Raw genomic sequence first — 13,553 nt, 5'->3', positions numbered from 1 at the left:
CAGAGACGATATATATAATTTATATACTGTATATACAGTACACACAGTATATATATAATTTATTTGCTGTGTATACATCGCGTGTCAGCCAGGAGTTTGGCCAGGAGAGTGTAATACACGCAGAGGTTATGCTTTCTCCGCCAGATCCTCTCCCCACTGAACAGATACCCTGACCAACCAGTAGGAGTCGCTAGAGCGGTGACAAGGACATGATCCCACTAACAAAACACTGCTGATTGTGTTTATTGGAGTGCCCAGCAAAAAAATAAATAAATAAGGCAGGCTGCCCGGGAAATTAACTGAACTAGAATTTACCAGTAATAGTTTGACAGGTTTTTTTTCTTTTTTTTTCACTTGACTTACATTTTCCTAATATCGCTCACAGTAGGCACTTAAGGAAGTCCCTTAATGAAGGATCAGCTAATAAAATGTTATGACCAGAAAAGAGGTGGCAATTTCACTTTTAACGTGCTGTGGTTCTGTATGCCTCTCTCTGTCTGTCTCTCCGCCTCTCTATCTCTCTCTGTGTGTGTGTGTGTGTGTGTGTGTGTGTGTGTGTGTGTGTGTGTGTGTGTGTGTGTGTGTGTGTGTGTGTGTGTGTGTGTGTGTGTGTGTGTGTGTGTGTGTGTGTGTGTCTGCATCTCTCTGTCTGTCTCTCCGTCTCTCTCTGTGTGTGCGTGCACGTGTGCGTGCGTGTGTGTGCTCTCTGTCTGTCTGTCTGTCCCTCTGTCTGTCTCTCTCTCGCGTGCGTGTGCGTGCGGATGTGTGTGTGTGTGTGTGTGTGTGTGTGTGTGTGTGTGTGTGTGTGTGTGTGTGTGTGTGTGTGTGTGTGTGTGTGTGTGTGTGTGCGTGTCTCTCTCTGTCTGTCTGTCTGTCTGTCTGTCTGTCTGTCTGTCTGTCTGTCTGTCTGTCCCCACTATTGGACAGTTGGACAGTGCTATCTAATGCTGGAGTCCCAGGTGGTTAATGGCAGTCACCTGCTGGTGTCCCAGGTCTAAATGTGCCCCCTACTAACCATGTCAAATGAAAACCAGCAGTGCTGCTGGGTCCCCACAAGTGGACGTGTGAAACACCGCCTTAGGGGAGATAAGGGTCCAATTATTTTTATTCTGCACAGTTAAACTATCACTGAGGCTTTCGCTGCGTGGACCCATGGATATATAAGTGTGTAGCAGTGGTGGAAAAAGTACTTAAGTAAAAGTATCAATGCTGCAATGTAGAAGTACTCTGTTACAAGTAAAAGTCCGGAATTAAAAAAATCACTTGAGTTAAAGTACAAAAGTATTGGTATCAAAAAGTACTAAAATGTCTGAAAATAGCAGAGCTACAACCTTGTGAGCTTGTAGATCAGCTATTTTCAAATAGCCTAGGTATAAAATATGACTAAAGTGGTTAATGTATGTTTTTATAATAAATGATTACATTATGAAACATACATTAACCACTTTAGCCCTATTTTATACCTACAAGCTCACAACGTGTCGGGATGCGATGCGTTGTGAGCTTGTAGATCTGCTATTTTCAAACATTTTAGTACTTTTACTTTTGCTACTTTAAGTACATTTTGATAACAATACATTTCTACTTTTACTGAAGCACATTTTTTTTCTGGACTTTTACTTGTAACAGAGTATTTCTGCATTGCAGTATTGATACTTTTACTTAAGTAAAACATTTGAGTACTTTTTCCACCACTGGGCAGAAGCGAACAACAGTAACAAAATAGAGTCTGCACACTGGAATACGATCAAAAAGGTTTATTACCACCGACCGTTGCCGTGACGTTTCGAGCCTGGTATTAAACCTTTGATCTTTTTTTTTTTTAGCATATTCCGGTGCGCGGACTCTTATTTCTTTTCACTATTTTGATATCATGGACATTAAACACGTCTGACCCATGGGTCCATTTGGTTCCATTTGTACACTCTTCAGATGTTAATGTGTACCTCCATTTCCTCTAACCCTTTACCTGAACTCTTTTCTTTCTGCCATATTCTCTGTTTCCCTCCTCCCCTCTCTTTTCTCTGTCCCACTGTGCATCGTCATCGTCACGGCAACGCTCAACTCTTTTTGGGTCCTATATTTACACTCTCAGAGTTGCAACACTGAGGATTTCACTGTGCACGCGCAAACACACACACACACACGTGCACGCTCGCACACACACGCAAACACAGAGGATACTTAGTGGAACATTAAGCTTGGCAGATGCCGCTATTTGCATCAACAAGGAGAGGGCTATTTCGCACGCACGCACGCACACACACACACACACACACACACACACACACACACACACACACACACACACACACACACACACACACACACACACACACACACACACACACACACACACACACACACACACACACACACACACACACACACACACACACACACACTCTCTCTCTCCTGGCCTGGCAAGGGCAAGTCTATTTCTGGTGTCATCAGCACTGTGGAGATGGAGGGGCTCACAGGTCAACCAGTGATCCTGCTAGTAGACAACAGGAGCACAGCCAGGGAGAGGAAGAGACACACAGTACAGTGTACATGAAGAGCAGCATGCCAGATACAGAGTGGAAACGCCACGATGAATATAGTCCAGTGCATACATGGGCAACTGGCGGCCCGGGGGCCACATGCGGCCCCCACCTTCCCTTAACCCATTAAGACCTGAGGCAGCGTCTAAAAAAAATGCAAAATCCTAAAAAAAAAATCGGAAAAACATATAAAAAAATTATTTTCGCGATTTTTCCAAAAATAGCAGATCTACAAGCTCATAGCGCGGCACTCGGTGCCGTGCTATGAGCTTGTATATCTGCTATTTTTGAATAGCAAAAGACATCTAAAGTGACACAGATGCGTTCCAGGTATCAATGGGTTAATGTGGCCCGCAGGTTAATATCGGATTACTGATATATTATTGATTTATACCCATAAGTATAACTAAATGCATTTGAAATTAAATTAAAATGTTACTTTTCAGGATTCCAATTCAAAAATAGCAAAAACAAATTCTGGATTCCAATAAAAACATTGCAAAAATAGCAGATGTACAAGCTCAAAACGCGTCGCAGTGCGACACGTTTTGAGCTTGTAGATCGGCTATTTTTGCTACTTTTGTGTGACAAAGAATGGTGAAAAAAGTAAAAATACAGAGAGACAGTATTATGCAATGTGGTCCTCTGGAGTCGGTGTGGAAATATAGTGGCCCTCTCCATCATCAAAGCTGCCCACCACACACACACACACACACACACACACACACACACACACACACACACACACACACACACACACACACACACACACACACACACACACACACACACACACACACACACACACACACACACACACACACACACAGGCCACTCTACATGTATGTCTGCACCAGTGTGACTACAATAGACATAATTGCCAGAGGAGAGACATTACTCTCATAGTATATATAGCCTTGTGCATTTGGGGTTTGTAACATATAGGCTTGCTATTTCAGTCATGAGATAATACTGTCCTATTCATGCAGTGCATCGCAACACCAGCTCAGAGACATACCAGCGTGTGTGTGTGTGTGTGTGTGTGTGTGTGTGTGTGTGTGTGTGTGTGTGTGTGTGTGTGTGTGTGTGTGTGTGTGTGTGTGTGTGTGTGTGTGTGTGTGTGTGTGTGTGTGTGTGTGTGTGTCATTTGTTTCCATTTGTGCTCACATATGGAATGATTCTCCTCCCAGACAAACGTTCATCCCTTTAACCCATTAAGACCTGGGACGCATCTGTGTCATCTTTTGATTTGAGCTAAAAAGCATTATTTTACACTTTGGCTATTCAAAAATAGCAGATCTACAAGCTCGTAGCACGGCACCAAGTGCCGTGCTACGAGCTTGTAGATCTGCTATTTTTGAAAAATAATATATTTATATTCTTTTAAAGGGAACATTTTTAACTCAAATCTTCTGCGGGTCCCTGGAACAAAATATTTTGAGATGGGGGTCTGCGGTCAAATAAATATAATTTTGAGGGTCCTTGACATGAAAACGTTTGAGAACCACTGATATAGAAACGTACGTTTTTCAGAAAACTGAGAGGATTTAGATGGCATTAATAAGAATCGGCCTCAGGTCTTAATGGGTTAATGAGAGCAGTGTGCCAAAGAGCTGACCATAAGTCATACGGGGCCATTCTCCGAAAAGAGTAGACTGGACTGGACCCCGCTGTGCGTCACACTGGGCTCCGAATACCATGTGAGAGATTCCACCGGCGCTTTCAACAGGTTGTTGAACAAGTTGTTTGAATTTTATTTATTACATTATATGATATTGTCGGATTCTTCGCTGTCGGGCATAAACCTCTTATCTCCATATTATAACGTTTTGTGCTTATTTATTTTTTTAGCTTGTAGATCTGCTACTTTTGGAATTTTTGAATTTGAATCCGGAAAAGTAACAGTTTCGGACATATGAGGTTTCCACCCGACAGAGACAATCGTTACAATTCATTCTTGCACCGTGCAAGTACAGTGTGCGGGTCATTTTCATTGTTAATGACGAGAACCGTAAAAGTCGTGAGTTTAGCAAAGCTAGTTACGGTATCTCCTGACAAAAAGCTAGTGCCAATCTCTGAAAAACTCCCCAGCTCACAGAAATGTGATACGGCAACTGAACAGCAACACAACAAAAGATACAGTTATAAAAGCATGGAAGCCGTGGCACACATCATGTATAATTCATTGACATAACACTGGCAGGTCAAAAAAGATGAATGCTGGGCAGAGTGGGCAAGGTGTGCGTGCGTGCGTGCGTGCGTGCGTGCGTGCGTGCGTGAGTGCGTATGCACGCGAGCACGTGTGTGTAACAGTGAAAGAGAGAGAGTGAGAGAGAGAGAGAGTGAGAGAGAGAGAGAGAGAGAGAGAGAGAGAGAGAGAGAGAGAGAGAGAGAGAGAGAGAGAGAGAGAGAGAGAGAGAGAGAGAGAGATAGAGAGGGGGGTAAGCTTAGGAGAAGGCAGATTAAGCTAAAGTCCCCTGCTTAAGACTTCAAAGATCAAACTCCCCACACCCACAAACAGTTGTCCCTTAACACTGCTGTGTGTATCTGTGTCCGTTTGTCTGCAGATTCATGTATCTGTGTCTGTGTGTGTGTGTGTGTGTGTGTGTGTGTGTGTGTGTGTGTGTGTGTGTGTGTGTGTGTGTGTGTGTGTGTGTGTGTGTGTGTGTGTGTGTGTGTGTGTGTGTGTGTGTGTGTGTCTGTGTGTGTGCGCGCGTGTGTGTGTGTGAATGCTGGTGTCCAAAGACAATACTGATGCCCTATGGCCTTGATGGAACGCTGGCGAGCTCAAACAGGAAGATGACTCTTCCCTGTAAGCGCTCCTCTATATCCCATGATGCACTGCACACAGAGAGGAAGAACTGCAGAGGAGGAGGAGAGATGGAACGAACTGATTGTGACAGATAAGAGACAGGGAATGGGGGGGGGGGGGGGGTTCAATGAACACTTTGGTGAACATTGATGAGAGTGTTTCAGTACAAACTGTGTCAAACTATGACGCCGCTACAGTACAGCAAACCTACACGCTGCGTTTCTCTAATAAGTGCCTGTGAGAGAGAGAGGGAGAGAGAGAGAGAGAGAGAGACAGAGAGAGAGAGAGTATGTATGCTTTTTATGAAGTTTGTTTGTTTGCCTGTTTGTTAAATAGTTTTTCCACATTGACGCCCAGTACGCCCAGTACACCCTTACACTATCATAACTATTTGCTATATCTATATACACACACATACATGCACACGCACACGCACAAGCACAAACACACACATCCGTGATTGACGGTTTTGGGTGATGAAACCAAGCGCAATGTTTTGTTTATCTCTTTACTCCATCTCCTCTCACTCATATAAAATGCTGTATTTCTGCTCAAAGACAGCAGCACGCTGCTTACTGTCTCTGCCCCCCAGGGACAAAAACACTCACAGCCGTGACCTCAGGCAACACTACCTGTCTCCACTACAGCAGGTCAAAGTGTCATGCTGTGTACATGTGTACCGCAGACCGTGCATGTGCAGATATTCTCACCATTCTCCTTAGCTGGGCACAATAGTAAATGGTAAATGGTGCATTTATATAGCGCTTTTTTTTTATCCAAAGCGCTTTACATAGATTGTGCATTACATTCACCCATTCACACACACATTCATACACCGATGGTGGAGGAAACCATGCAAGGCACCAACCTGCTCATCAGGAGCAATTAGGGGTTCAGAGTCTTGCTCAAGGACACTTCGACACTAACTCTGGGGGAGCCCCCCAGTCCGGGATCGAACTGGGAACCTTGCGGTTTCCAGTTCACTCTACCCGGTACCCCTGAGCCACTGCCGCCCAAAATAGTGATACTGTAAGTATACAGTTCACTAAAGTGCTTAAACAATCAAATAAAGGAAAGCAATCAAATTAAATTAGCATCAAGTTCTCTCCCGTGTATAGAAAACTTCTCCAAGGGGAAAACACAGACAAAAGAAAAGAAAGCAGGGGACACCAACCCCCACCCCTGCACACACACACACACGCGCGCGCACACACAAAAGGAAACATTGATTTAAAAAATACAATAAAAAGAAAGCTGAATGAGGCAAGCAGTAAAACAATGGCTGCATAGCTACGCACTGCAGCCTGTCATATAATCAGCTACTCTGTGCAGAAAGGTTGACGTGAGCAGAGCATTGTGGGTAGACATGCTGCCTGGCAGCGTTGGACATTAGGGTCCAAATCAACAGCATCAGCTAAATAGACTCGGGATTAAGATGATGCTTTGATACTAAAACGCCCTGCGCCGTGTGGGTGTGAGCCTGCGTGCGTGCGTGCGTGCGTGCGTGCGTGCGTGCGTGTGTGTGAGAGAGAGTACAGTACAGTACATACAGTACTGAGTAGGGCTTGCGCAAGTACACCTTTATATAGTTAAACATGTACATTTAATGGAATTACACAGGCAAAGTACTAATAAAAGCAGACAGACAGACAGACAGACAGACAGACAGACAGACAGACAGAAATAAGTCAAATCATTGGAAGGTACAGAGGACAGTGGGATGTGAAACAGTGAACCTCATTAGCCGCATGGCAGTCAGCTGGGTGTATGCTGGGTGTATGGATGTGATCATTAGTACCAGGAGGGATCACACAGCAACATCCACACTGCTCATCCTCCTACAGCGCTTCATCTTTACGCTCTGTGTGTGTGTGTGTGTGTGTGTGTGTGTGTGTGTGTGTGTGTGTGTGTGTGTGTGTGTGTGTGTGTGTGTGTGTGTGTGTGTGTGTGTGTGTGTTCACAAAGCAGAAGATGAAAGTGTCCTTGGATAAAAATGGTCTATTCCTCCCTCCCTCCTGCTTCTTTTATTCTTCATCCCTCCTCTATCGCTCTCCCTCGTCCTCCTCCGCGTTTATCTGTTGTTTTTCTCCAGACGGTTTGAAAAAAAAAGTAGATGCCACTCTTTTGCACAGCCATAAAACAGAGATACCAGGGATATTCCAATGGAAAGCTTGCCAAGAAGAAATAATTGTATTGAATATGTTTTCGATTCGCAAAGAATTGGATATTAAATTGTACCCGGCTATGCAGACTGTGAGGTGACAATAATTGGGGATTTTCAAGAGTAGTCGAAGCTTAAATGTTACATTTCTTATATTCGTTTTTGTAATGGTGCCACATTTAAAGGCATATGGGCCATAGCACCCCCTGTTGAAATATTGGATTTATGAGCTTCTGACATATATACTATGTTTACTAAACAATGAATTTAAATTGACCCGTATTTTCGGTTGTGTAGTATATATTTTTTTAATTTAAGTCAAATGCTTCAAGAACATAAATTATGCCAAACATTTCAGTAGCTCGAAATTGTTGTTTCCTTTTGATTGACGGATATAGGGGCCCAATATAAATGCGGGCAATGATAAGGACTTATAAGGAGTTCATACAAAAAAAAAAAAAAAAAAAGCATTACCTCACTAAAACACTGTCAATGGCAGACAAAACAAGTGTTCAAACTAAACTGCCTTTGGCTCCAGCCTCAACACTTGTCTGGGGGCAATAAATAAATGAACAACTACCTACATAAACAGATTACCAACTTCTTCTCGTTCTCAGAGAGAGCGATGAAGGAACAAAAGTAAACAGTGAAATATCAGCCCCTGTTAATCCGGTAGAGAGGTGAATTGCCGCCAGCACCACAAACAAACACTCAAGGGGGAAAGATAATTCTGTAATATTTGAGGCGAAATGATGTGAAAAGTGAATAAGTAATGCGGTCTTTGGGGTTTGAAGTCGGCAAAGGTTTTTTTCTTGTTTTGTTATCGGCTTCTCCTTGCCTCGCGCTAATTTTCCCATTTCTATGTAAATTCATCTTCCACATAGCTTGAGAGAGCCGCGGCGTAGAGAGCCGTGGAATGCTGTGTGACAATGTGCCATGGATTCAGGGCCGCTGCCGCGGCAGCGTTGATAGGCTTAACCTATTAAGACCTGGGACGCATCGGTGTCATTTTTGGATTTGAGCTAAAAAAGCATTATTTTACACTTTGGCTATTTTTGAAAAATCGTGCAAAATTTTGCAAATCTTTGAATATATATTGTTTTAAAACGAACATTTTTAACTCCAATCTTTGGGGTCCCTGGAACAACATATTTTGAGATGGGGGTCGGCGGCCAAATACATATCATTTTGGGGGTCCTTGACATGAAAAAGTTTGAGCACCACTGATATAGAAACATACGTTTTATCAGAATACTGTTGGGATTTAGAAGACATTTGTAGAATCGGCTTCAGGTCTTAATGGGTTAAAACCGCAGCAAACAGAAGGGAGATGAAGAAATGAGGATGAAAGAGAGAGGGGCAGAGAGAGAGAGAGAGAGAGAGAGCTGTGGGGGTGGTAATTGGCATGGCCTTCGTGTTCTTTTATTGTATGCTAGGTTGATCCTTCATCCCGCTTTTTCTTTCTCTCACGGCCTCTCTCTCCCTCTCTGCATGATGAATTGATCTTCTCCATCTATCTCTCTTTTGTCTTTCTCCTTTTTTTCCTCCGTCCTTTTTTCTTTCGCTCATGGTCAATTTTTTTCCCCTTTCTTCAAATATCTCTTTAGCCCTGCCTTCCTCCACCTTTCCTTCCACCCACCCACCCACCCACCCACCCACCCACCGACCCTCCCTCTTCTCTCTATATGAGCATGTTTGTCATTGAGATGAGACAGTAGATAGCAGCGTTATGTATGTGAGCGGGGGCACTGATCGGAGTGGCATCAAAGGTTCCAAGTGGTCTTTGAATGCGCCCACATGCACACAAACACATATGCATATCTATACAGTATCTATTGAAGCAACCATGCACAGAGAGCAAATATAGATATTCAACAGATTTGCCGTCACACAAAACACTGTCTGTGCCCCCACCGCCCACACACACACGCACACACGCACACACACGCACACGCACACACACACACACACACACACACACACACACACACCTCTTAAAGCATGGCTCACTACTGCCCCAAGATAGAACATCATATGCAAATGTCCTCACTCGTTAAAAGCAGAAATGTCTGCCATCTGTCCTTTCAACCGGAAAGCAAACAAACAACAAATATTTTCTCAACCACTTGTTGTTGACTTGTTGTCAACAACTTGTTTTTCTATGAGTCACGGTTGCAGATTTTCACAATCGAACGTTGGTAGGGATGACTTTCTCCAGTCTTTGTTTTTATTTGTACACACTGACACATGCATTTGCAAGATTGTGGATCAATCCGTAGACTGCGTCACAACTTGACTGCGTCAAAAAGAAAAAAGAGTGAACCTCTACTTTGTTTTCTCCATCAAGAGACAGCAGTGTTAATATGGACATTCCAGTGTGTTTTGATAGGGCGAAGGCTTGTCCTCTTTACCTGTGTGAATGGCCTTGCAGTGCAAAGACATACAGCAGTATGAATACTGGAAATGATACTACGTCTGTATGGCTCTCTATGTGCATGTGTGTAGTTTTGTGTGCGTTTATGTGTTAACTCGTCACTCCCATTCACTACCCCTTGAATACTGGAGCTGAGTTTCCATGACAACGCTGACCCTTGGGAGTCAATGTTTTTTTGTTTTTTTCTTTCATGAGGAGCCTCTTTAGAATTCTCTCTCTCTCGCGCACGCACACACACACACACACCTTTTCTTCCTATTTCTCAAATTTGTGTATATTCCCACTTTCTTTTTCTTTTCTTTAATTGCTCTCCTTCTGTCAAGCTCTCTGTAGGCCTACTTCACTAAATCTCACTCTCTTCTCTGCATACCACTGTGTATCTTCCTCTGTCACATCTGCTGTGTTGAAGCAGTCCTCTCTCTCTCTCTCTCTCTCTGTCTCTCTGTCTGTCTGTCTGTCTGTCTGTCTCTCTCTCTCTTCCTGTGACTCTTCCTGTGACAAGTGACAAGTGCATGTTCACACACACACACACACACACACACACACACACACACACACACACACACACACACACACACACACACACACACACACACACACACACACACACACACATCGGAGTCCTTCTTCGCCTCTTTGACTTGATTTTTTCGTCTTTGTCATCTATAATCTATAACACCTTTGAAAAAACACTCAAGTCATTCAAATCCCATTTCCCTATGTTAGCTTAACTAGCCAAGACCAACAGACAAAACACAATTTCTCTGTTGGAAAGCTAAAATAAGTTATATTGCTAATACTTGTGACGATTGAATTTTAAACAAAACAAGTTTAATTTGTTATAGAATAATGAAGAATTCTCCCACTGCACAATGTCTGAAATGTTTGCATTTCACTGCATACTGGCCAATATGTGTTTAAAGCAGGGGTCTTCAACGTTTTCAGGCCAAGGACCCCCTAGTTGAGAGAGAGATGAAGCAGGGACCCCCTCTACATTGCATAAAATTGTGTTTCAGATTAAACTTTTTTTTTACTTGCTATTTTTTCCCTCTACACCTATACCTCTTTGCCAAAAATAGCAGATCCACAAGCTAGTTGTGAGCTTGTAGATGTGCTATTTTTGGCTAAAGTTCCCCTTAGAAAAGGAATTCTAGGGTTAATGTAAAATCCGATCCCACAAAGTTTTGGCGGACCCCCCTATAGTTGCTCTGAGGACCCCCTAGGGGTCCCGGACCCCCTGTTGAAGACCACTGGTTTAAAGTATTGATCACACAGCATTAGCAATGGGACATGACATAATACAATTTCTTTCTCTTTTCCCCCCTTTCCCTCATTTCTTACCTACTACTCCACTCACCCGCTCTGTTATCTCCTTCCTACATACCTCTCTGACCCCTTCTCTCATTACCCCATGCCAACCACCTCTTCCCTCCCTCCCACCAGGCTAAGCTGATCGTCCCCAACAGCACGGCGGGGCTGATCATTGGAAAAGGCGGCGCCACGGTCAAGGCGGTCATGGAGCAGTCAGGGGCGTGGGTCCAGCTTTCCCAGAAGCCCGAGGGCATCAACCTCCAGGAGCGCGTGGTGACCATCAGCGGGGAGCCCGAGCAGAACCGCAAAGCCGTGGAGATCATCGTCCAGAAGATCCAAGAAGACCCTCAGAGCTCCTCCTGCCTGAACATATCCTACTCTAACATCTCGGGGCCCGTCGCCAACTCCAATCCCACGGGCTCCCCGTACGCCAACTCGGCCGAGGTCGGCATGCCGTCTGCGGCGGCCCAGGCTGCAGCCCAGGCCTCCTCCTTGCTGGGCCAAGCCACCATGGCCGGCGTAGGGGCTTTCCAAAGCCCCATGAACAGCTTCTCAGGCAACGACCTGCTGACCATCACGTCTGCCCTCAACACCCTGGCCAGTTATGGCTACAACACCAACTCCCTCGGCCTGGGGCTCAACCCTGCCGCTGCCTCCGGGGTACTAGCCGCGGTAGCAGCTAATGCTAACCCAGCGGCCGCCGCCGCAGCGAACCTGCTAGCGTCCTACGCCACTGACGCGTCCACCAGCGTCCAGGCTCACAATGCAGCGCAGCTCGGCGGCTTCTCCCTGGGATCCCTGGCTGGGATGGGTGGCGCGGGGGCCACCAATGGCTATATGAGCGCCGCGTCACCGCTGATCGCCTCGTCCCTTCTCGCCACAGAGAAGCTAGGCGAAGGCGCTAAAGAAGTGGTCGAGATCGCCGTGCCAGAGAACCTGGTGGGAGCCATCTTGGGGAAGGGCGGAAAGACGCTAGTGGAGTACCAGGAGCTTACCGGCGCCAGGATCCAGATCTCTAAGAAGGGCGAGTTCATCCCTGGAACCAGAAATAGGAAGGTGACCATCACGGGTTCCCAGGCTGCCACGCAGGCTGCACAGTACCTGATCAGCCAGCGAATCACCTATGAGCAGGGGGTACGTGCCACCAACCCACAGAAGGTGGGGTAAACCTGACAGCCACTGGGAAAAGAGGAGGAAAAGAGGAAAAAAAGAGAAAAGAGTGGGGGCTCGGGGGAGGAATACAAAAAAAAAAGAGAATGGGAAAGGAGAGGAGAGCTACGAATGTTGGAAGGAATCGTCCACGCGTTTTCTTCTGCGTGTTTTCAGTATTCTCTATTACAAAAAAGTAAAAAAATAATTTTTTGACGCGAAGCAAAAATGTGCTAAGACGACGAGGAGCGAGAGGAGCGAGTGTCACGCTGAAAAACCAAGAAAACAAAACGTGTAAAATGTAAATAAGGTTTTATTACTTAATGTCTTGATCTTTCGGGATTTTTTTATTGTTTTGTTTTATTGTTTTTTGGCTTTCGTTTTGTTTTAGTAAATTAAGCTGTCTGTTGATTCGTTGGTTTGTTAGTGTATTGTATGGACAGAGCTGAATGCCATGTCGACAGGCAGGTCGCCTGAGAGGCTGCAGTGAGGGGAAGGCGGTAGGGAGCGGGGGGTCGAGGGGTTACAGGGTTAACCGCCCCCCCCCCCCCCCCCCTGTGGAGGCAAGCTCCACACCTCCCTCCTCCCCCGGACCCCTGTGGCCCGCCAATATGTTTCTTTTTTTTCTTTGGTCCTCTAGTTCTTGATTTGCCCTCAGTTCCTACCCCTTGCCCCTGCCCATTCACAACCCCCCCCCCCCCCCCCGCCCCCACCCCCTTTACAAGGGTTTGATAACGAATAAGACTGTAAATTAGAAAACGACTTGGTGCGAGAGTGAAAAAACGTCTCCCAAGTTTTCCCGACAGCCCCCTCTTCTCCGTCCCGCCCCCAACACACTGCAAATCCAGTGTGAGCCCCCACCCCTGTCCGCGGGTGGAGGCAGGGAGGTGGGGGAGAGAGGAGGGAGACGGAACAGAGTCTGACCGGGGGAGTTTCTTCACTCGCTCACCCCTGTATTCCCTGTAATGTATCCCAAGCAGTGCAGTGTTCTGCGGGGGGGGGGGGGGTCGTTCTGTAACACTCCCCCCCACCACCTCTCTAGACTTCAGACAGAATGCCGAGGCGCACGTTGATGACCTCACGTAGTCCGAATTCTAGAACCAAGAGAGATAACTGTACATGCTATACACTGCAAAGCGCACA

General features: G+C 45.5%; 1 protein-coding gene across 1 annotated transcript in view; it reads left to right on the top strand.

The window, feature by feature from the left end:
• The window catches only part of LOC311050396 (RNA-binding protein Nova-1-like), an 86,189-nt gene extending 73,241 nt beyond the window's left edge, over nt 1–12,948 (top strand). The window contains exon 5 of the mRNA XM_084064469.1: nt 11,394–12,948. Coding sequence (XP_083920595.1) covers nt 11,394–12,428 — 1,035 coding nt within the window. The 3' untranslated portion in view covers nt 12,429–12,948. The remainder of the gene's footprint in view (nt 1–11,393) is intronic.
• The last annotated feature ends 605 nt before the right edge of the window (nt 12,949–13,553 follow it).

This window comes from Gymnoscopelus microlampas, assembly GCF_963454915.1.
Source record: "Gymnoscopelus microlampas genome assembly, chromosome: 8".
Classification (NCBI taxonomy): domain Eukaryota; kingdom Metazoa; phylum Chordata; class Actinopteri; order Myctophiformes; family Myctophidae; genus Gymnoscopelus; species Gymnoscopelus microlampas.
This window is presented reverse-complemented; position numbering and strand designations above follow the sequence as displayed.